General features: G+C 41.6%; 1 protein-coding gene across 8 annotated transcripts in view; it reads left to right on the top strand.

Annotated features, from left to right (window-relative positions):
• LOC110503369 (kin of IRRE-like protein 3) overlaps positions 1 to 24,558 on the top strand; it is a 214,011-nt gene that overhangs the window by 166,376 nt on the left and 23,077 nt on the right. For all 8 annotated transcript variants that reach the window (XR_005039335.1, XM_036961435.1, XM_036961433.1 and 5 more), the window contains exons 4-6: positions 1,127 to 1,284; positions 8,515 to 8,665; positions 16,889 to 16,994. Coding sequence is in view for 7 of the 8 variants with exons in the window: in XM_036961435.1 (XP_036817330.1) it covers positions 1,127 to 1,284; positions 8,515 to 8,665; positions 16,889 to 16,994 (415 nt within the window). In the remaining variant the exon portion in view is untranslated. The remainder of the gene's footprint in view (positions 1 to 1,126; positions 1,285 to 8,514; positions 8,666 to 16,888; positions 16,995 to 24,558) is intronic.

Here is a 24,558-nt window from a genome sequence, read left to right as displayed (position 1 = left end):
AAGTATTAACTTAAGGGGGCTGAATAATTTTGCAATACAGTTTTATATCTTTATGTTTGAAGCCTGAAATGTGGCAAAAGGTCGCAAAGTTCAAGGGGGCCGAATACTTTCGCAAGGCACTGTAGCTTAGTAGAACCCCCATTATCCATAAAATCATTCAGCAGTGTAACACACTATCCATAGTTCCCCCTTTTTCATACCAACCCTTGGCTGTTTGACAGAAGACCTCCGCCACCCTCTCTCTCCGACCCTCTCACTCTTGCAGGCGAATATGCCAGCTGCTAGTAGCCTTTGATTTCATCATACCCCAGATCTGCACTGTAATGAGTGTGCAGGCCAATCAATAATTCACTGGAGTTGAATAAAAAGTGGGTGATCAGCATGTGTGTAGAAAGCAGAATGTAATCAGTGCCAATCAGGGGCCTGCATTCTGCATCCACCACGATCTTCCTCTATCTGTCTTTTTTCCAGTGAATGACGACTGACTGCCATTCCCTGGCAAACTGTCAATTCTATTCAAACTTTTGATTGCCCCAATTGCATCCATGTATGGACATGTGAAAGTCATGATTAAATTGCAGCAGTGTCTGTATCATCCATTCACATTGTCAGTAACAGCACAAAGCTGAACTGTGCTTTGGATTTCTGAGGCAGCTTATTCTCATTCCATTGTTGCTTACAAGCCACACGTATGACGTGACCAAAATCTGCCCAATGTTCCTCTGACATCACTGCATCAGTGAACATGGACACAAGATATTTCAATTTCACAGGAGAGAAAAGGAAAACAAAACTGAAACCACTCACCTCTCCTGTCTCTCACAAAGCTGTATTGTATTTGAAGAAATATATCTGTTTTTGCCTCGTACAGGTATTATTTAAAAATAGCAAACAGGCAGTTTTACACATAGTCACACAGCTGCAGACCTCACCTTTTATGAACCTTCTTATGTCCAAGACATGTCTTCTATCAATCCAATGAATGAGTCTGATGCTTGACCAATACCTTTATCAGTGAACATATGACACGCTGACCTGAAAACAACAGTTGTTGTTGTATACAAGTATATGTCATTACATGTTTACATCATAGCTAGAACACAATGCTTTTCTGTTTTCCCTCCAGTGCCTCCTGAAGACCCAGTGATCAGTGGTGGTCCGGTGGTGAGCCTGAGAGCAGGAGATCCCCTAAACCTGACCTGCCACGCTGACAACGCCAAGCCAGCCGCATCAATCATCTGGATCCGCAATGGAGAGGTCCTCAATGGAGCCATGTACTCCAAGGTAAGCATCGAGGTGTGTAATACACAGTTTGTTTTTTAAGGTTGGAGGGAGGGTTGGGGTTTTTGAGGGTGAAGTGGTTAGACAGTTACCCATTCCTATAGATAGAAAGCAAAAGCCCTCATTCATTATTACCGGCAAAGTGAAACAAACACTATTTTCTTCCATGTAATAGGTTATGTCACTCATCAAATTCCAGTTGACAATCCTTTCCTTGAAGTTTGTTGTGAATAGCCACTAAGGGCTCCTGACTGGCGCAGTGGTCTAAGACACTGCATCTCAGTGCAAGAGGCATCACTGCAGTACCTGGTTCAAATCCAAACTGCTTCACATCTGGCTGTGATTGGAGTCACATAGGGTGGCGTGCAATTTACCCAGTGTTGTCTGTGTTTGGCTGGGGTAGGTCATCATTGTAAATAAGAATGTGTTCTTAACCTGTCTACGATACTGGTTCCCAATTGGGAATCAACCCTCCCACGTTCAGCTGAAACGGTGGCGCATGGAACGCAAAAATATTCTTAAAAATATTTAACCTCCACACATTAACAAGTCCAATAGCTCAAATGAAAGATAAACACCTTGTTCATCTAGCCAGCAAGTCAGATTTCTAAAATGTTTTACGGCGAAAACATAGCACATATATATGTAAAACCACCACCAGACACAGCTCATTTCAATAGCCAAAACATGCAATCAACAAACGCAGGATTAAAAAATAAATCGCTCACTAACCTTTTGAAAATCTTCATCAGATGACAGTAATATGACATGTTACACAGTACATATTTTTTTTTTCAATAATATGCCATTTATATCCATAAATGTCCATTTACAGTGAGTTCACGTTCAGAAATTACTCAAAAATGCCCGCAGGAAATCTATGTAGCGCGGCAAGATAACGTAAATAGACATCATAAACTTTGACTAAATATACATGTTCTACATATAGTTAGAAAGATACACTGCTTCTTTATGCAACCGCTGTGTTAGATTTATTTTTAACGTTACAGAAATCGCACACTATTCCATATGCTGAGACAGCGCTCAGTTCCAAGCTACATTTCTACGTAATGTTGGAGTCAACAGAAACACAGATTTAAGCATAAATATTCCCTTACCTTCGATGGTCTTCGTTCAGAATGTTCTGGAAGGCTTCATACTTACCCAATACATCGTTTGGTTTCAAGTCTTGCGTCTTTGCATTAGCTACTGCTAATAACATCAGCTGAAATGCACCCAAAACGTCCTCTGGTCCGGAAAAGTTGCGCATCAAAACTTTAAAATTACATATTATATGTCGACTAAACAGGTCAAACTAAGTGCAGAAGCAAGCTTTATGATGTTTTAGACACGCAAAACAAACTTCAATTCAATCGGCCATCGTCTGCTCTTCTCTTGAGTGCTGGAACAAAGGAATGGCTGGGACCAATTCGCGCCCATACGCACAGCCTATTCTCTCGTGGCACGCACTAATTTCACTCCCATAGGGTCAATTCTCACGGGATTTGAACGATTCAAAGCTCTAATGAAAGAGGACATCTAGCGGAAGAGATAGAAAGTGTCCCCAGAATCATAACTGGTTGGGAAGGGTGGGGGCCATGACGTCAAAGTTGCTCCAACTTTCATGGCCACAAAAACTAGTTTGGAAGAATGCCTGCCCTGTGAGTTCTGCTCTACTTACAGACATAATTCCAACGGTTTTAGAATCTTTAGAGTGTTTTCTATCCAATAATAATTTTTATTTGCATATATTAGCAATTTTTGACAGATTTTTTTTCCAGTTTACTAGGGGTACCCAATCTCTCCAAAGGGGGCGTATGTCTGCCATATCCTTAACAGGAGTTGCCTAGTAAAATAAAAAGCACTAGCCATCTGTGATGGGTGATTACTTGTGCCATCTGTAAACTGTGTCTCAGCATTCAGCCAAGTTTGATTGGAATAAAATATCCTGAAAATCTCAGGTCTTCCTTGGGATATCTAAAGGATGTTTGTCCTCTTCGCCCAGCTAATGCTTCTACTCAATCAAGCAGATGGTGGACGATAAGAATGGAAGTTGCTGACTCTCGAGCATTTTCGCTGTCTCCTAGGTGCCCTGCTTCTCTCTTTTCAGTGGCAGGATCCATAAAGAGATCCGTTCAGTCCCTTTTCTGTTGGAGAAGCCATCCCTGATCCCTGCCAACCAACCCTAGCCTTCAACTCAACCATGATTCCACCACACGTAATGCCACACAACACTGCCTTCGGACCTCTCTGGCACTTCAATGACACTAACTCGCAGGCTAAACTTGTAATGAACCCCACTGTGTGAGTTTCCATATAAACGAGGAGCGTGAGCGGGCACCAACTCTCTCTCCGCTGTCTCATCCCATTATCAACTTTTTCCAAAGAGCAGATAAATTCTATTGATTGGGCTGGGATACGGCACAAGCAATTTGAATAAAACGATTGCCGGAGGTGGCGTTTGCTAATAGTAGGGGGATAGCGTGCTTCCTGCCTGCACTTCCTCTTTCTGAAACAGCAGCAGCAGCGATGTGGGGACATTGTAGCCCAGCTGATGGATGGCAGCAGCAGCTGAGCCATGCAGTCTCTAGACACAGCCTTCCTTCATATCACTACCATTAAAAAGAAATGTGTTCAATTAGAAGCGGATGATTGTCTCCTGAAAAATTGAGCTTTTGAGAGGATAATTGGCCGTCCTGCCTCGCCCCACGCCTCGCTCCACACCCCACAGATGATGGGAGGTAATGTGGCCAGATGTGCCAGAGTGAGATGGGAGTTTCCTGATGATGGCTTCCCAGGATGGCTTTGACCCCCATAGGTCCCTCAATATCCAAATGGATCAATTATCTACCATTTACCTTTCATTAAGGTGTTACTTTGTGATAAGTTATTGGACTTGATATGATCATACTGTATGAAACAGTTATTAAAAATATCTGGTTATACTGCATGTGAATGGGATTGAGTATGGGCTTGACCTGGTACCTACGGATGAACATTGTTGTACTCGTTGCATACGTTGTGGGGAGGCCTAGTAGAAGCTTCAGATGGTGGAAACATCTGAATTTGAGAAAAAGGTCTCATATCTAAACCCTAACACTCCTGTAGTCGGTTCGATTCCCACGGGGGACTAGTACTAAAATGTATAAACATGACTGCACTCACTACTGTGTGTTTCTCTGGATAAGGGTGTCTGCTAAACGACTCAAATGTATCATGTAAATGTAAACCCAAACTACATTTCAGTCAGCTCCTCATGGATGGACTGGTAAAAAACATAATGGGTATAACAGTAGGAACAGCCACAGGGACGAGGGAATCTATTGCTCTGTGAAACATTCAAATGCATGACACAAAAAAAGGGAGTTCTGCTTATCGTCCCTCTCTTCCTCCACAGATAAGTTTCCCTGCTCATTCCTCCCCTACTCCCCCACAAACCTTCAAAGACGCTTCTTTATCTGTCGTTCAATTTCATTATTTTCCTCCCAACCTTCATCTCAGCAAAGTTTTCTGTATAATTAGAGAGATTTCCTTTTAAAAGGTAATGCTCACCACCAAGTGAGGCGGGGGGAAATCATCCCGGGGAAAATAAGCTAATTAACTTTAGAGAGTGTATTATACATGTCACATTTTTCACAGTCAAGAGACAGAGTTCCCAGTAGTTGATCTGCATATTAATCTATAATACCCCTTATTTTTTTTCCAGTATTTCTATATTACTCGCTACATTTAACCTGTTTCAAATCATTAAAAAACGATCAGTCTCTCTCTCTCTCTTCCATTGTTTTTCTCTCTTGTCAATGTAATTAACCTCACTAGCTTTGTGCAAGATACATTTAAACTAGGCCTTAGGTGCACTAAAATAGTAATATAATTAATATTGTTAAACAGAATTGTAGAAAAGATCTGTCTTTCAGGTAGTAGGATTAGATAAGTTAATCAAATAAGACCTCTTTAATCCCATGACCAGAACAATTATGTAAATATATTATTTTCTCTTTTGAAGAAATAGGGAGTACAAAGCTTATGCAAAATATCTTATTCCTAAGTTAAATTAATATCCAGTATTGAGATTTGAAATGAGCTTCTGGTGTGGTCTGCAATTAAACAAATGCTGATTTAATTTAACCTGGAGCAACTTTTCAAGTTTGGACATATCAAAGGCTCGTTAGATTAACAGCAGAATATTCATGTCAGCCAAATTATTAGACATCCCTCTGAGCCTCCCTTCATATTCCCTCTCACTGGGATTCTAACCTAAACTAATCAAGGAATTTCAGACATGCCTGCAAGGTGAAAACTGTCCATCTTTTATTTGTATAAGCCTTCCTGTTAATTGTAATGAACAGAAAAACAATTAGTGTAAAGGTTAGGTAAAAACCATATACAGCCTGTCAGAATTTGATTATTTACTACAAAACTTGCAGGTATTCCTGAAAAATCAAAAAAAATCCATATTTATCAGTAGAAATGTAACCAGCATTATCACTATACTATAGGTGTCACGTTCTGATCTTAGTCCTGTTATTTTATTATTTGTTTTAGTATGGTCAGGGCGTGAGTTGGGGTGGGCAGTCTATGTTTGTTTTTCTATGTTGGTTTTTGTGTTCGGCCTAGTATGGTTCTCAATCAGAGGCAGGTGTCGTTAGTTGTCTCTGATTGAGAATCATGCTTGGGTAGCCTGGGTTTCACGTTTGGTTTGTGGGTGTTTTGGACCACACGGTACTGTTTCAGTTTTCGTTTTGTTCACATCGTTTATTGTTTTGTATTTCAGTGTTCAGTTCGTTTTGAATAAATCATCATGAACACTTACCATGCTGCGCTTTGGTCCGATCCTTCTTCCACCTCTGAGTGCCGTTACAATAGGTTCTCCCATATTCACTCAATATGACCTTGTACTGTCTCTGCCCCCTTATCCCATATCTTGAAGAGCAACTTTCACTTTCTCATTCTCCATTTTTCAGTTACTTTTTTAACTTGGGAAAGGTATTCTCCTCACATGCTCCAGGCAGTGATATGAGAAATCATCAATTTGTAATTCGGGCTATTTTAAAACAGCTAGTGCTTGGGTGTTGAGTTCTATACTGTAGCTGGGCCTGTGCAAGATGAATGACTTCAGACAGGTCCAGAGCTATGAGAGAAACAATCCTGATGGTGTCATAAAGGATATTACATTGACACATCCCACTGTTGACAGATAATATGTTCTGCTTTAGGGGTGAGTGCCAGGCCTTTTGTAGCCTGGTTAGATCTGAGACACTCTTCACAAAGGCATTTTGTTTTAATGCAAATGCAGAAGAACAATATACGTACAGTATCTTTACGCTATTTTGCGTATTCCTTACATACATATTATTTCACTCCAAGACAATAGTATTTTTTTCTTGGCTAGGTACAGGTAACACTTGAGTAAATGAGGGATACAAATTATATTGAAAGCAGGTGCTTCCACACAGGTGTAGTTCCTGAGTTAAATAAGCAATTAACATCCCATCATGCTTAGGGTCATGTATAAAAGTGCTGGGCAGTCCGTTATTTCGGCCATTATGGCTATGCTCCCATAGGATGACAATGCCCCCATCGACAGGGCATGAGTGGAGAATGATTAGTTTGATGAGCATGAAAATGATGTAAACCATATGCTATGGAAATCTCAGTCAGCAGATCTCAAACCACTTATTTGAGATTCTGGAGCAGAGCCCGAGATAGTGTTTTTCACCACCATCAACAAAACACCAAATTATAACATTTCTTGTAGAAGAATGGTGTTGTATCCCTCCAATAGAGTTCCAGACGCTTGTAGAATCCATGCCAAGGTGCAAGGAAGCTGTTCTGGCTCGTGGTGGCCCAACGCGCCCATTAAGACATTTTGGTAGTTTCCTGTATTTATTAAGAAGCCTTATAGACATTGACTGGAGAAAGCAGAAAAGTAAGATGGTGAAAAGGCATACATGTACTGTATGTAAAAACCTCCAAACTAATATAATGCTAGGTTCCTTAACACTTTAATATGCAGTCAGTGTGTGGCATATCTAGCTGGGTTTCTGCTATTATGCGGCAACCTGTCAATAGCTTTCATTGTGACATGCCTTAATATCTAAGGATTATTGCTGTTAAATATACATATTGTCACCTTTGGCGAACTTACAGAGATGATTATATACAAGGACTTGTGGAGAGCCTGTTTCAGAGGGTAGCTGTCAACTTTCCTCCCACGTGAGTCATAACCTTGGTTTGAAAAGTACATAAAGTACATCCTCAAAGGAAGTTCTCATCAGAGCTCCTCATAGTGCTGCTGTAAATAAAAGGGTTTCATCACAACCTATTTGTTTGTGAATTGAGTAATTAAATTGTGAATAAACTGTAGAAAAATTGCAGAGGAGCATTTTGTTTTGCGGTTATAGTGGGACACACACACACACACACACACACACACACGCACACAAAGCATCAAAGGAGTTTATATAATGAAGAGCAACATGTCCTAACTTGGCCTTTGTCTGAAATGTCCTCTATAGCTGGACCTCTATAATTGAAAATAAAACCGATTTCTTTGCTCATATCATAGTGTGGAACCGGCAGAGCCAAGAAAATAATATGATATTGGAAGAGATTCTACTGTGAATCCCAGTAGTTTATTTGTAAAGCTAACCCAGGGGTCGTGTAATGGACAGTATCTTTGTATAGAGCACCAACAGAGTATTATTTGAAGCAGTATCAGTCTTGGCTTTGTGGTTGGCCACACAGTGCCCCTGGCATGGCCAATTTGTTCTGGTGGGTGAGCGTGCACTGTGGCATGGTGGTTACAGGGCTCCCACAGTCCTCCCTGAGCACCAGGCAAGGCAGAATTGTACCGGGCAGCCTCCAGATGGCTCTCACAATGCGAGTAGGGCTGCAGCTCAGAGGATGAGCACTGAAAAGAAGATTGATTTCCTTTGTGGTGTATGACAAGCCATGCGCCAGAGCACAACTCTCCAGTCACACAAAAGAGGGTCAAAAACAGATTTCTTTTCTGGGATCAATCAGCCTTCGAGCAAGACTACAGGCTTGAGCTTGCCAGGGGTTTACTTGTCTGTGTTGTCCACAGGGGCATCCAGGGCATTCAGGTGAATTGCTGCATTTGCGTTCCAGGCCTTGAGTTTAGATTTATGGTGTTATTCAGAATGTTCCACTCTCTCCACTACCACGTCATCGGTGACCTCTAAACTCTTTCCTTTTCTCTTTTCCTCTCAGACACTGCTTCGTGATGGAAGGAGGGAGAGTACGGTTAGCACCCTCTACCTGTCTGCATCCAACATCGAGACAGGCCAGCAGATCATCTGTCGAGCATCTAACAAGGCTGTGCCCAATGGCAAAGAGACCAGCGTCAACATCGACATCCAGCGTGAGTTTCCCCTCCTCTAAAGGCCTATAACCTGGTCCCTGACAAAACGTTAGTGTGCCCCAGGGTATTTCCCACCACAGTATCAGCCCCTGACTCGATGGATAATGTGTTTCTCTATGTTTACCATTTCTACTTGAAAGAGGTATTTTGAGCACAAAGAGGCCATTTTGACAGTTGCAGTTTTAAACATCTAGATTCATTGGAATAAGCTCTGATGCATATGCTTAATTGGTTTTGGGTTTGCATTTGTTGTGTGGGTTGGTATGAGATCACCTTGTTGTTTCCAGTGATGAAATATCACTAGACCCGTCTGTCTTAAGTGAATGGGATTTTTTCTTTGCTCCAACAATCTTTCCGCGGCATTGTGCACATATCCCTGGCTCTTTTATTTCCTCTCCTATGCTATAAATCTTTATGATGAGAGCATGCACAATTCCTCTCCAAAATAGGAAAAGTAAGCCCAGCGTGTAAAACACATTGAGCTTCAATTGTCAGAGAATCTTTTTCGATCAAGAACTATTCACAGTACGAGTTTGATTCTGAACAAAGGGATTTTGCATCAGCCCCCTTCAACACCATTAAGTAAGACTAATAAAGCAGAAAATGCTATTTAGAGATCCATTACAAGAGACGGCTCCATTCTTTTCATTATGTATGCCACAAGAGGCGCATTCTGGCTCAATGCCAGCATGCAGGCGAATGGAGGCTCCGGTATAAAAATGATTAACAGTTGTTGGTGTTTGCATCCCTCGCAGTTTGTTCTAATGTTTTTGTCATGCAAAGTGAGAGGAAGTGTGGTGTGATTGCGTGAAACGGAGAGTAGTGATGGGCTATGTTACGATGGCTCTTCCCTCCAAGCTCCAAACGGGGTTCCTGTGGTGTGATTGGGTGAAACGGAGAGTAGTGAGGGGCTATGTTACGATGGCTCTTCCCTCCACGCTCCAAACGGGGTTCCTGTGGTGTGATTGGGTGAAACGGAGAGTAGTGAGGGGCTATGTTACGATGGCTCTTCCCTCCACGCTCCAAACGGGGTTCCTGTGGTCGTGACACAAGGCTTAACAATGGGAAGGAGTAGTTGCTAACAAATAATCCCGGAAAACGATCTTTGCAACTTGCAAAACTGGGGCTTCGACTACAGCTTTTCACAGGGTGAAGAACAAATGAGTGTGAGCAAGAGGAAATTGACTAGCGTCATGTTGCGTCCCACTCACCTTTTGTGTTACCCCAGGCCTCTCACTCACCTTCTGCCACTCTCCACCTCCACCTCTACTCTTGGCATGTGGACAGGTAGCGAGGCTGGTGTTCCTCACCTCTGTCTCCGGTGCTCACGCAGAGATCCACACTAATTAAGCAGCACAAGAAATAAAATGCACTTTAATTTATGTTCGAGTCATTGGTGCAATTTAATAACTTCCGATGCTGACTCATTTGATTATTGGGTTCATGCCTCGGCGACTGGATATGAAACGCTCAAAATACACTGTTGAAAACATAATTCAGAGGAAAATGAGAACGATGAATACAAAGCTTGTGTGCAATGAAATACATATTAGCAGGTGGATGGTGAAAGTTTAAACACTTGCTAGAGCTTATAGAATAAGATTCCAATGAGCATTTATAGACAGCATGAAGACCACTTGAGTGTGAATACAGACAAATAATTTTCTAATAGAGGAAGTGTGCAAAGAGAGGTATCCATCTGGTTTCCAATTGCTACAAGAGAAAACGGGTGTTGAATTAATAAATGATGGAGCGATTGGCTAGGGAGAGAGAGGTAGACATGCACCCTCTTTCCCCCCAAACCTCCCGTTGACAGAGTAGTCACCACAGAGGTCCTGTTCACCTCTCTACAGGGGTGCAGTGTGTAGGACAGGGGGCAGTAAATATTGATGAGAGACAGCTGTCTGCTCACAGGACAGGGAGGTACCCTGGGGAGTGAAATAGTGGAGAAAGGACCTAAATAAATATCTTTCCAGACCTTTCACACTGAAATGGACACACAGAAATGTAAGACTAAGTCAAGCCATTTTGCAGGAGGATGCAAACTCCAAATTATTATTTTTTGGCCCCCACCCAGTACCACCAGATCAAGGCTAAGCTAAGAGAATACATGACCATGTTCCCTTCAACTCTTGAGGGTTGCTTTAAACTCTCCTCAAAGCAAAAATTCCATTGGACCACACACAACATTCTGGCCTGAATGGCTAACTTAATAGTACAATTGCTGTGTTACCAAAACAAACTCAAGATGAAAAGCGTGGAATAACATACATTACAGCCATTTGTGTAGTCCATGTCAAGTACTAAGAAAAAAATCTATGCTTGTTGCCTTTGTGTGTTGTATCTCATATGTTATGACTGGTGGTCAAGTGTTCCCAGGTCCCTCCAACAAAGGCTGGCAGGATCGATGCCAGTTCCAGGGGAATGAAGGCTATTAGTCCTGCCTAGGCTTTCATGAAGGCTAGATACAGTACATAGTCTTTGAGGTGCTGGTGAAGCAACTACACATCCACACACCATGTCCAATTTTAGTTGGTCTGCTCCCCCTGCATGGAATTATCTCTGGAACGCTGAGTATTTATCAAATCAAATCAAATTGTATTGGTCACATACACATGGTTAGTAGATGTCACTGCAAGTGTAGTGAAATGCTTGTGCTTCTAGTTACGACAGTGCAGCAATAACTAACATGTAGTCTAACAATTCCACAACAACTACCTAATACACATAAATCTAATTTAGGTTATGCTTTTGATTTATTTATCTATTTCAATGGAGGCCAGTTACAATGGGAGAGGAGAAGAGAGGATCATGGTGGAGAGGTTTGATAGTGATCTTCTGTCACAGATACAGAGTAATATTTTACGGTCATGAAGGCATGTGTCACTGTGTGTGTTTCAGAGACGGAAAAGAAACAGAGAGCAAAAGAAAGAGAGAGAGAAAGATTGTCTTCAGTACCACAGTAGCCTAAGTACTGACAACAGAGGAAATGTTCTCTATGTTAAAATGCTATTGAGAAAGAGAGGAAATGTTTTTATGTTTAAATGCTATTGAGAAGGAGGGGACATGTTTCTTTATGTTTAAATACTATTGAGAAAGACAGGAAATGTGTCTTTATGTTTAAATGCTTTTGAGAAAGAGAGGAAATGTTTCTCTACTGTATGTTCAAATGCTATTGAGAAAGAGAGGACATTTTGCTCTATGTTCAAATGCTACTCAGAAAGAGAGAAAATGTTTATCTATGTGTAAATGCTATTGAGAAAGAGAAGAAGGATGTATGTGAGCACTTGGGTGCGTGTGTCTCCACATATTCATTTTAGTGATTGTCTCCATTCCCTTCATTTAAATTTGATTAATTGGATCTATGTGATAATGTCAGCTACAACAAAAGTAATACATGTTTTCATAGTTTTTACTCTGTGGATAACTTTTATTTTGGCCACCTTTCCCTTTTAAAAGCCTTAACTCTCTGTCTAATTTTGAGTAATCTAAACATTACCCCAAAACTTTACTGCACAGCGTAAGCCTGTGTCAAATCCGATACTTTTTTGGGCACTATTTCCCTTTATCACTTTAATGTGCATGTGAATTACATTGGCCTCAGCATTTTCAGCTCAACACAAGTTCATACAGAGTTATCTGACCTGGAGGGTAAGCATATTAGTATCTAAACATGCAGGAGACAGGAGGCAGGGTGAGTTCAGGACCATGGATAGAGTGCAGACTTTAGTTGTGCGAGTGAGTACATTAGTTCACTGTAATTATTTGATAGCAGAGAGTTAGCCCATGGTTCTCTCTTAACTACACCATGATTTTGGGCATTCTTTATATTGTGCTCTGTAGACTTTTTTAGGGTAGGGCAAAGCCTGAAAATCACATCCTCCAACTCTGAACCAAAGACACCATATAGCAAGCCTCATGATAATATCTTCAGCCTGGCTGGCTATGTGTTTATCTGTCTGTTGAGCTGCGTCCAACATGTGTGAACGGCATCCCACACACAAGGGGTGGGGTGAGGGTTAAGGCTAAAGCGTTTGCATTGCAAATAAGTTGAGCAACGGCAAGGTAATGCCATTTGTTGAGACTAATCAATAGAAAACATGCAGATGTGTGGTGGGGGAGGATTTGTGTTTGTTACCCAGCTCCTCTTCATGCTCTCGTTGCCTAATCGAGCACATAATGACAAATTGATCTGGAAAAAAGAGAGGGAAACATGGGTTGGAATTAGTTTTGGCCGCTAGTTCGAGTATGCCAGAGGTGTAATGATTTTATCATAAGGACTACAATTGGGAGCAGTGGCTAAATCTGGATTAATTGTATTGTTACTTTCATGTAAGGTTTTGAATGGAAATCAGTAACATCTGTACCATCACTCAACTAGGCTATGCCCACCAGCCTCAACTGTTTTCTCTTCAAACTTTTGAAAGTAAACCATGTGTCGGATCTACTGTTGAACCTTCCAGGTATACTTGAAAATGTAAAAAGCCCAAACATATGGCCTACAGTCAGAATGGCAAAACATATGCCTGCATTGTGTGAGTGGGTAAATAAATGCATGGTGTTGGCTTTGTGTGTTAGTCAAGCCGTGAACCTGCAGTTGTCTGCCCCTGTGTGCCCGCCTCCAGTAATACACTGGGCCAACCAGCAAGCTGCATCAATATCCGTATTGCTAGGGATATGCCACTGCCCTAGTTGTGAATAAACAGACTCCCCATCAGAACCAGCCGTTGCTCCTGGAGGCTTATCCTCATGGAGGAACAGCTGTGCACCCAAAGAGAGTTGAAATTGAGCTTTAAGAAAGGGAAGAAAGCAATTTACGTTGGCACCATCTCTGGGAAATCTAGAGAAGTTGGCTGATTGTTCAAAAACGCCATCTGCTCCTTTCTTTGAACTTCCGATCAAAAGCTGTCAGCAAACTACACTGTCTTCCTCTTTTTTTAGCCATGCTGTTGTTGTCACCACCACTGCCATCATTACCAGCGCTGCTATTCCCAGCTCCCCTCCCACCATCTCCATTTCACTCTCACGATGAATCTAACTTAGCGGCCCTGCATTTTGATGGGCCTGTCGCGTGAAGCCTCAAATGAGCTCACTCCCACTCATGCATTTATACATCAAAGTGACAAACAGACTTCTTTATTAAGTGGCTGTGTCTGTCTGCATATGAGGGTCAGGGGGCGACAAATTGGCATCCAGAGATCTCATCCCAGAGTCCCTCTCATCGGGTGTTTTGGCGGCCGTCACTCCCTTCCCCCTGTTCTCCAAGGACAGAGCTATCCAAGCAGAAGAGCCAAGTCACTCATCTTATTCACTTACAAAAGACATAATGGCATCATGCCTCAACGTCTCATAAGCGAGAGACAGTCGGGTGCTTCTCTCATTCGGGGAGGGTCAGTCTTCACAGGATGATTGACTTGAAAGAACTACCAATCAGTAATAAAATAGACAGCATTGGGCCAAGATGCCCTCAGACCTCACTAGCAGCTGAACATTTTTAGTTTGGTATTACAGAGTCCAAGCATGCTATAAGGATAATGTTGGCAAGGTAGTAGGCCCATGGTGGAAAAGCTCCCACCACAAAGCAAAGTAGCAGGGTAGACTGCCACCACCTCTACATCTGCCATTCTGCCTCTCTGCAGTTCCCTCTGCCTGCCAATTTGTCCTCCTAATTAGCTGGTCTTCCTGGATCCAGCATGTTGTTCCTACCTTCATTGGCCTGCAGGAGACCTGGCACGGGTGTGCGGGTTGTTGTGTGTTTGTAAGGGGGCATAGTGTCCCAAAAAGTCAAGGGAGCAGATGAGGGGTAAGCATGGCACCTGGACCACCCTCCCTCTGGGGTGCAGTGGCAGCTGAGCTTGCATAGAGCAGCTGCACAGTGTATTTCCCCTCCATACACATGCACACACACACACACACACACACACACACACACACACACACACACACACACACACACACACACACACACACACACACACACACAGTGATGTATGCACACTTGCGCGCAAGAACACACACACACACACACACAGAGGGATGTATGCACACTTGCGCGCAAGAACACACACACACACACGGAAACACACACACACACATCAAGGTCCTGTGTGGCTCAGTTGGTAGAGCATGACGCTTGCAATGTCAGGGTTGTGGGTTTGATTCCCATGGGGGACCAGTAAGGAAAAGCAGGCACTCACTACTGTAAGTTGCTCAGGATAAGAGTGTCTTCTAAATGACTGAAATGTAATCTTCTTCTTACAACATTGGGAGGATTGGGCTGAGCAACAGTAATCTAAGTGTTCTCTCTGCTAGTGTCTGTGACACTGTAACCGCTGAATCCAAACAACTGGGCCCCTGGATGCTACATTAGTGTAATTGCACATGGAGACAGGACACCATCCAAATATATATTTGCTGCACCTGCACCAAACCCACTCTAACCCCTGGGATCTCCCTATTTCTCTCCATGATAAATCAACTGCCATTTCTGCTACTTTGCTGATGTGCCTAAGGCTCTCCAAATGACATAACGACAGATGTGTAATTATTCTACTTTCTCAAAGTTTAAAGCTGGGGAGGTCTAAGGTCTGGAGAGTCTTTGGACCTTTCCAGTTTGAAATAATGATGTTGTAACATCTCGCTACACATTTTTATCATTCCTCATTCATGTATTCGTCTGTAGGCTGTAGGGTCAAGCCAAACTTATCATTGGAAACAACATCATGCCGTGGCAACTGCAATCATAATTCTGCAGATTTCTTTTGGAAATAAAGTAGTCAAAAGTTGACTTTATGTGTCGTGAATGATGGTGAGTGAGAAAGTTACACAAGGTCAAAGATCATGTTAGCATGCTTTGGGGGTGTGTTCTTTGACCCTCAATAACTTCCTCACTCATAATTTTTCAGAATTCATTCAGGATTATCTGTAGTCATGGTAGCATCCACATAAATGTAGAAGTGTTTAGAAACATATTCTATTCTTATTTACAATAAAAGTCTCTCCAAAATGATACAATACCTTATAACATTCATTTTCTATTGGGCACAAAGTATGCTACAGTATGAACATGGGACCAAATACTAAACAAAATCTCTTTCTCTGAGCAACTCTGTGTTTAAAATAATATAATTTCCCGCTTTTATTGGCAAACAATGGAGCTCCGTATTATAAAATCTTTATTTTATACAGTCATTATTGCTCATCTTTATCAAGGGTGTCAATAATTTTGAAACCCACTGTATGTAGATATGATTAGTCATATAATTTATGGATATGCACTCATAGAAAGCTTCCCTCTAGCTTCCATGCCACCCTCTTTCCCAGCAGAGTTAGATTTCATCAAGCAAAGTTGAATCAAGGACTTGATTGAATTAAAAGCAATCTACATAAGATAGATATGGAAACGGCTTGGACAGTTGCCACAGTAGACGGACATAGAGAAATGCGAGAGGGGCCATGCTCGTTGCTGCCGTGTTCCATTAGTGATATCAGACAACCTTTGAGTCTCCCCATGATGTTCAGCGATGGGGTTTATACTGAAAGACCATTGTTTTTTAATCACTCAGACTGCCAGTGTTTGATGAGGCTTTTTGTCCCTCCAAACCCTTTACATACTTTACAGGCTATACCAATGGCCCTTTCATCAATGCTGGACTTCATTGAAAAAGCTTGCCTTATTTGAAATATTTAATCTGAACATAAAGGAGGACCAAAGTGGAGGATTAACCATTTGCCTTCAGAAATGAAAAGCGATTAAAACGTATCTTCAAAAAGAATGCTATACCTTTGTCATTTAGATACATTTAATTGCTGTTTATTTAATTAACATAATCTATGTGTTTGCTATTTTAAGAGCAGTTTTAATTGTGTCTCAGTGTTTATTCATTTTTGCAATTATAACGGAGTGCTTAGCAGGCAAGTCACTGTTTCTATTAATCCAATTTTTTCAAATCGCCAATTACTGAAAAACTCATTATCAAGAGTTGCACTATTTGCTTTGATTTCATGTGTTTTTCTGGTATTTAATGTCTCTAATGAAGAAAAAAATAAGTATAGGTAGTGTATTTCCGCACCTGTGGTAACACAAGTTACTGTAGGGGAAATATGCTGGTCTATGTTCAATTTAAATGGCAAGCACGTTTCTGCAACCGCCCTAGATTACTGTAAGGCTGTTACGGGGGTCTTTTCTAATTGGTTGTCTGTCTCTGGTGTGTGTCCATTCAGATTTGCCACTTGTCAATCTGTCAGTGGAGCCTCAGCCCATTCTGGAAGGAAACCTGGTCAAGTTCCACTGCTCAGCCAAGGCTAACCCACCTGTCACACTGTACAGGTAAGATGACCAACAGTTGAAGTCGGAAGTTTACATACACCGTAGCCAAGTACATTTAAACTCAGTTGTTCACAATTCCTGACAATTCCTAGTAAAAATTATCTGTTTTAGGTCAGTTAGGATCACCACTTTTTTTTAAGAATGTGAAATGTCAGAATAATAGTAGAGATAATTAATTATTTCAGCTTTTATTTCTTTCATCACATTCTCAATGGGTCAGAAGTTTACATGATACCAAATACAAACTGAGTGTATTGTCCTAAAATTGTTTAACTTGGGTCAAACATTTTGGGTAGCCTTCCACAAGCCTCCCACAATAATTTGGGTGAATGTTGGCCCATTCCTCCTGACAGAGCTGGTGTGAGTCAGGTTTGTAGGCCTCATTCCTTCTGACAGAGCTGGTGTAACTGAGTCAGGTTTGTAGGCCTCATTCCTCCTGACAGAGCTGGTATAACTGAGTCAGGTTTGTAGGCCTCATTCCTCCTGACAGAGCTGGTGTAACTGAGTCAGGTTTGTAGGCCTCTTTGCTCGCACATGCTTTTTCAGTTCTGCCCACAAATTTTCTATAGGATTGAGGTCAGGGCTTTGTGATGGCCACTGCAATACCTTGACTTTGTTGTCAGGTTATGTCTATATAGGACTCGTTAAACTGTGGATATAGATACTTTTGTACCTGTTTCCTCCAGCATCTTCACAAGGTCCTTTACTGTTGTTCTGGGATTGATTTGCACTTTTCGCACCAAAGTACATTCATCTCAAGTAGACAGAACGCGTCTCCTTCCTGAGCGGTATGACGGCTGCGTGGTCCAAATGTGTTTATACTTGCGTACTATTGTTTGTACAGATGAACGTGGTACCTTCAGGTGTAATGAAATTGCTCCCAAGGATGAATCAGAAGCTTCTAAAGCCATGACATCGTTTTCTGGAATTTTCCAAGCTGTTTAAAGGCACAGTCAATTTAGTGTATGTAAACTTCTGACCCACTGAAATTGTGATGCAGTGAGATATAACTGTAATAACCTCTCTGTAAACAATTGTTGGAAAAAGACTTGTGTCATGCACAAAGTAGATGTCCTAACCGACTTGCCAAAACTATAGTTTGTTAACATGACATTTGTGGAGTGGTTGTAAAACAAGTTTTAATGACTCCAACCTAAGTGTATGTAAACTTCTGATTTCAATTCTACTTATGCTGTACATGCACAACTAATGTCTGTCTGTCTGTCTGTCTGTCTGTCTGTCTGTCTGTCTGTCTGTCTGTCTGTCTGTCTGTCTGTCTGTCTGTCTGTCTGTCTGTCTGTCTGTCTGTCTGTCTGTCTGTCTGTCTCCACCCCTCTCTTATGATTGTCTGTATCAGATTATTTTCACTCTGAACTTGAGAAGACTTTGAACATGCTGTCTGGGAATTTTACTCTAAACTCCATTAGTAGTCTCTAAATGAGAAATGTATCATAGCAAATTATTTGTGGGCCAGACATCCTGCATTATGCAATACCCCATAATGAGAAAGAAAAACACTGAAACAAACTTCATATGATATAAAAAGGTCCTCTCTGATAGATGTTGCTTATAGCAACACTTCAGTGTTGATGGTATTAATCACTGTCAGAGAATTCTTATGATGCCATGACACTATTAAATCTCTTGTCGATTTGGAAAATATTCACAGAGAGCTATACTGAGGAAAATCTAATGACAAATGTCCGTTGAAATTACTTCCCAGTCATGTACTTAGAGGCTAATGAATGCATTGACTTGCATGGCTTTTGTTTTGAGATATGTTGTCTACATACCCTGAAGATAGATACACTACGGGGAGTGGGAGAACAGCTGGTATTGTGTTGTATCTGATGAGGTTGTCAAGGTTACAAGGTCTCATGTTAAAAGGGCGACATGTGAGTTAGAGTACTGAAGGAGGGCTAGTGGACATTTGTGTGGAAGGAGTGGGTTGATCTTATGAACCTACGCTGAACCCATGTCTTATTCTATTTCGCAACACTTTTTGAATTCTGCCTGACAACTGCAAGCACACATTAAGAGACTTGATTTGGAGCACTGAGTTTTTCAATTCTCACCAGAAACATGAGATAGAAGTTATTTACTCTCATGAAATCTCACTTAGTCCTTGAAGAGGTGTAATGCCAAGGTGATTTGTCAAGACATGCTTTTCTGTGTGGGTTTTAAAACCAAGGGAAGAATAAGTGGAACAAAATCAATAGCGAAGGGAATTACCTGGCCGACATTGAGTATGAAGCTGTATTGGGAAATGAAATGGATCTACAACACACTCACAGGTGGCAAAACAGACATTCCTTTGATGGATTCTGCCCTTTAAAAAAACAGATATCAAAGCAAACAAGACTTGTGTTTGACTGTACAGCTATACACCAAAGGCAGGTCTTCTGCTACCATCACTGTGGAAATCAGTCTCTATTGTAGTGGGACCCAGATCATGTCTTCATTGAGATGACTTTTCGTTTGGCATGGAAAACCATGGGAGAATGGATTGAAAGAAGGAGAGGGGTAGAACTTCAGGCTGAAATAGGCACTCTCTAGAAGGATTTCACTAGTGTTAGCATCCAATACCACTTTGAGTTGAGTCAATTTGCATCTGAACCCACACTTCACTTCTGTTCGGAGGACTGTGAAATATATAACCTTTTTCTAATATGCAACAGTGAAGATTCATTTCTGATTCATTTTAACACATGTTCTCATGAAGAACAATAGGTTATTTTATCTCCAGTCTGCCTCAGTCCACATGGGGTAGTGTTGGACTGTTTCTGTCTCCCAGGGAGAGCTCTCTACTGGGGAGTTGACTGAGGAGAACTCCCCTTGTCCCCCGGAGAGAGTTACAGCAGTGCAGAGCAGGGAGCTAGCGGTGTGGTGTGACCGTTAGTCAGCTCTAATACACCCTGTCTCTGGAGATCAGATATGGAACAAGGACAGGGCAGGCCTTAGAGTGATGGCCTCTCTGCCAATCTCCCCAGCCCGCCACTCTGCCATCCCATTCTCCACTTCAATAAGCACTTCACACACAGACAGAGCCAAGGTAGCAGAGGAGGAGTCAATGACATGGTGATTTCTATTCTCCATGATCTGCTGTGATTCGCCGGTCTAAGAATCTTGCTTACAAAAGCGAATGGAGAGCACTAACCCTGAGACAGATATCTCTCAGGCAGAGCCAGAACTCTAACTCCTGGGGGGAGAACATGTGTCTCAGGGATAGTGCTGAGTAGAGTATAGGAAGTGACCTAACGTAGCAGGCATAGAAAGACGCCTGAGCGGAGTTCCCATTTATATTTTTCAGGGAAATGGAAGTTAAGTTTAAAATACTGTATCTCTGAAGACCGGATGTTAATGTTTTTTGGCGAATTCGCATATTCTAGATATGGAGGGAAGTACTGTTGGAAGTAAGTTTGTGTTTTGATCTGAGTGTGTTAGTGTGAATAGAGGAATCGTAAAACAATAGAGCTGTTATGGAATCTTCATTACCTAATGGAAGCAGAAGGGGCAATCAAAATACATCATATTCAAATATACAAAGCTTTTTTTTCGCTACTCAAAGCAGAGGAGCTCCAGAGAGGGACACGACAGAAGAGGAGTTTCAGGTCCCTCGTCTGCACATTCTACCACGCGACAACAAACACATCCCTCTCCACACCCACCAAACACCATCACTAATTCTCCCCCCAGTTTAACAATTATGATGTTGTTGCTCGTTTCTAGATTTTTTTTTTGTCAGTTCTATCATCTACCTTTTCCTAGTCTGTGTCTCTGAGGCAGCTAATGAAGAAGTTTTACATCATGGCATTTTCCGTCAAGTTGTCTGTGGGCACCGCCACTGTTTGTTTTCCCCTGTGACTGGCTTTGTGCCACCCAGTGCATCCAGTCGACAAGGAGGACAGCGAGAGAGAAAAAAACAGCAAAGCAACAGGCAAAGCAAATGAAATCCATCTTGTCTACACTGCTGGCATAAACACTTTGGCTGTACACACTATCTTGACTGGTGCCATGCCACTAATGCCAGTAATGTTTTAAATATATACATACAGTACCAGTCAAAAGATTTGACACACCAACTAATTCAAGAGTTTTTCTAGATTTTTACTATTTTCTACTCATTCAAGGGTTTTTCTTTATTTTACTATTTTCTACATTGTAGAATAATAGTGAAGACATCAAAACTGTGAAATAATACATACGGAATCATGTAGTAAACAAAAAAGTGTTAAACAAATCAAAATATATTTTATATTTTATATTCTTCAAAGTAGCCACTCTTTGCCTTGATGACAGCTTTGCACACTTAGCAATCTCTCAACCAGCTTCAACTGGAATGCTTTTCCAACAGTCTTGAATGAGTTTCCACATATGCTTAGCACTTGTTGGCTGCTTTTTCTTCACTCTGCGGTACAACTCATCCCAAACCATCTCAATTGGGTTGAGATCAGGTGAATGTGGAGGCCAGGTCATCTGATGCAGCACTCCATCACCCTCCTTCTTGGTCAAAAAGCCTTAACACAGCCTGGAGGTGTGTTGGTTCATTGTCCTGTTGAAAAACAAATTAAATTCCCACTAAGCGCAAACCAGATGGGATGGTGTATCGCTGCAGAATGCTGTGGTAGCCATGCTGGTTAAGTGTGCCTTGAATTCTAAATAAATAATAGACAGTGTCACCAGCAAAGTAAACACACACCATCACACCTCCTCGTCCATGCTTCACGGTGGGAACCACACACACGGAGATCATCCGTTCACCTACTCAGCTTCTCACAAAGACACGGCCGTTGGAACCATAAATCGCAAACTTGAACTCATCAGACCAAAGGACAGATTTTCATCAGTCTAATATCCATTGCTTGTGTTTCTTGGCCCAAGCAAGTCTCTTATTTTTATTGGTGTCCTTTAGTAGTGGTTTCTTTGCAGCAATTCGACCATGAAGGCCTGATTCATGCAGTCTCCTCTAAACAGTTGATGTTGAGAAGTGTCTGTACTTCAACTCTGTGAAGCATTTATTTGGGCTGCAATTTCTGAGTCTGGTAACTCTAATGAACGTATCCTCTGTAGCAGAGGTAACTCTGGGTCTTCCTTTCCTGTGGCGGTCCTCACGAGAGCCAGTTTCATCATAGTGCTTGATGGTTTTTGTGACTGCACTTGAAAATTCTTCCAAAGTTTTTAACATTTTCCGGATTGACTGACCTTCATGTCTTAAAGTAATGGTGGACTGTTGTTTTTCTTTTCTTATTTGAGCTGTTCTTGCCATAATATGGATTTTGGTATTTTACCAAATAGGGCTATCTTCTGTAAACCACCCCTACCTTGTCAGAACACAACTGATTGGCTGGAACGCATGAAGAAGCATTGAAATTCCTCAAATTAACTTTTAACAAGGCACACCTGTTAATTGAAATGCATTCCAGTTGACTATCTAATGAAGCTGGTTGATAGAATGCCAAGAGTGTGCCAAGCTGTCATCAAGGCAAAGGGTGGCTACTTTGAAGAATCTCAAATATAAAATATATTTAGATATTTTTAACAGTTTTTTGCTTACTGCATGATTCTATGTGTGTTATTTCATAGTTTTGAGGTCTTCACTATTATTCTAGAATGTAGAAAATAGTCAAAATAATGAAAAACCCTTGAATGAGTAGGCGTGTCCAAACTTTTGACTGGTACTGTATATATATGTTTTACCTTCATTTAACTAGGCAAGTCAGTTAAGAACACATTCTTATTTACAATGACAGCCTACCAAAAGGCAAAAGGCCTCCTGCGGGGACAGGGGCTGGGATAAAACATTAAAATACAGGACAAAACACTCATCACGACAAGAGAGACACCACAACACTACATAAAGAGAGACCTAAGACAACAACATAGCATGGCAGCAACACATGACAACACAGCATGGTAGCAAAACAACATGGCATCAGCACAACATGGCGGCAGCAGCACAAAATATAGTATAACATTATTGGGCACCGACGAAAGGACAAAGGGCAAGAAGGTAGAGACAACAATACATCACCCGAGGTTAGCCGCAACTGGGAAGGTACAACACTGATGTTCTACCATGCTGTGATTTCGTTGTCAGGCGAACAGACGTCCTGGTTTTATTTGAATTGCAAGGCACCAAACTGACAGTCACATCATCTCTGCTCATGTCCCCTTCCTCATGGCAGACAGTATATTGAAATGTCATTCACAATGTTTTGAAACTATAGACAATGTTTTTGTTCTCCCTGCTAATATTGGGCATTTTGTCATATTATGTCAAACAAAGAGACATTTCTGTGTAATTTCATAGACACATTTCATTCAAGAAACATCAGGGTGCGATTTGATCAAAGCATCGTTATGAAAGTCTCTACTTTCCATTGAAATAAGTATTTTGATATATTCAACATTATGAAAATTCAAATGAGCAACATAATCTGTGCCGTGGTGTACTTAACCATGCCGATAATAATAATCATTTATTTTATATGTTAATGACATAGATAGCTGTTTAATTTGATTTAATTCAGTTTACCATTGCTATCCCCTTAATCATATCAGTGAGAGAGAACAAGGTTGTTCTTTCTTTGGTACACACTGATTTCACTGTTATTGCCACACACACACACACACACACACACACACACACACACACACACACACACACACACACACACACACACACACACACACACACACACACACACACACACACACACACACACACACACACACACACACACACACACACACACACACACACACACACACACACCCACACCCTGAGGCATATACCTGACTTGCACCTCATAGTGTGACCTAAATCCCTGAATAGGTCCCGGTGGTAAGTGAGCTGTTGAGTAAGTTCTCGCTGGCCACTCTGCCCTCCCAGAGGAGATGCAGGTGTCTGATGGATGCAGAGCTGGCTATGTTTAGACTCTCTTGGATGGGGACCAGCACACCAGCGGATCTCTCACACTCCCTGCAGGCACTAGCATTCTGTCTCTGCTCTCTCTGCACTGTGGACCTCCCAGCCCTGGCAGCCTCACACTCCCTGCAGGCACTAGCATTCTGTCTCTGCTCTCTCTGCATTGTGGACCTCCCAGCACTTGCAGCCTCACAATCCAATTGGGAGAGACCTGCTGGACAACTTCTGTGCTTCACTCACTGTAACTCCTCCAGTACTCTAGCGACCATACACTCTCAGTCACAGCCTGTGGAGAGTCATTCATCATCCGACACTGAGATTCAGAGGGCATTGATGATCGTTGTCATCACCAGCACATTTACTGACATTGTCTAGTAAATTCTTATCTAATATTCATAGACAGTGTGTTGTGAGATTTAGAAACCATCATCATCATTATTATAGTCATTATCATTATCTTTTATTATATATTTTGTGTACAGAATTGTTTTCTTGAGGGACAATACCTACAGAACGCTGTGTGTAGCTTACTGCAACTGTAATAATACCTTTTCCTAAATCCAGCACATTCTCCTCCTGGATCAATTACATAAGGAAGGGACAGATGAGCCAAGCATACCCATCTGCCTTCACAGG

Source organism: Oncorhynchus mykiss, chromosome 24 (assembly GCF_013265735.2).
Source record: "Oncorhynchus mykiss isolate Arlee chromosome 24, USDA_OmykA_1.1, whole genome shotgun sequence".
Taxonomy (NCBI): Eukaryota; Metazoa; Chordata; class Actinopteri; order Salmoniformes; family Salmonidae; genus Oncorhynchus; species Oncorhynchus mykiss.
This window is presented reverse-complemented; position numbering and strand designations above follow the sequence as displayed.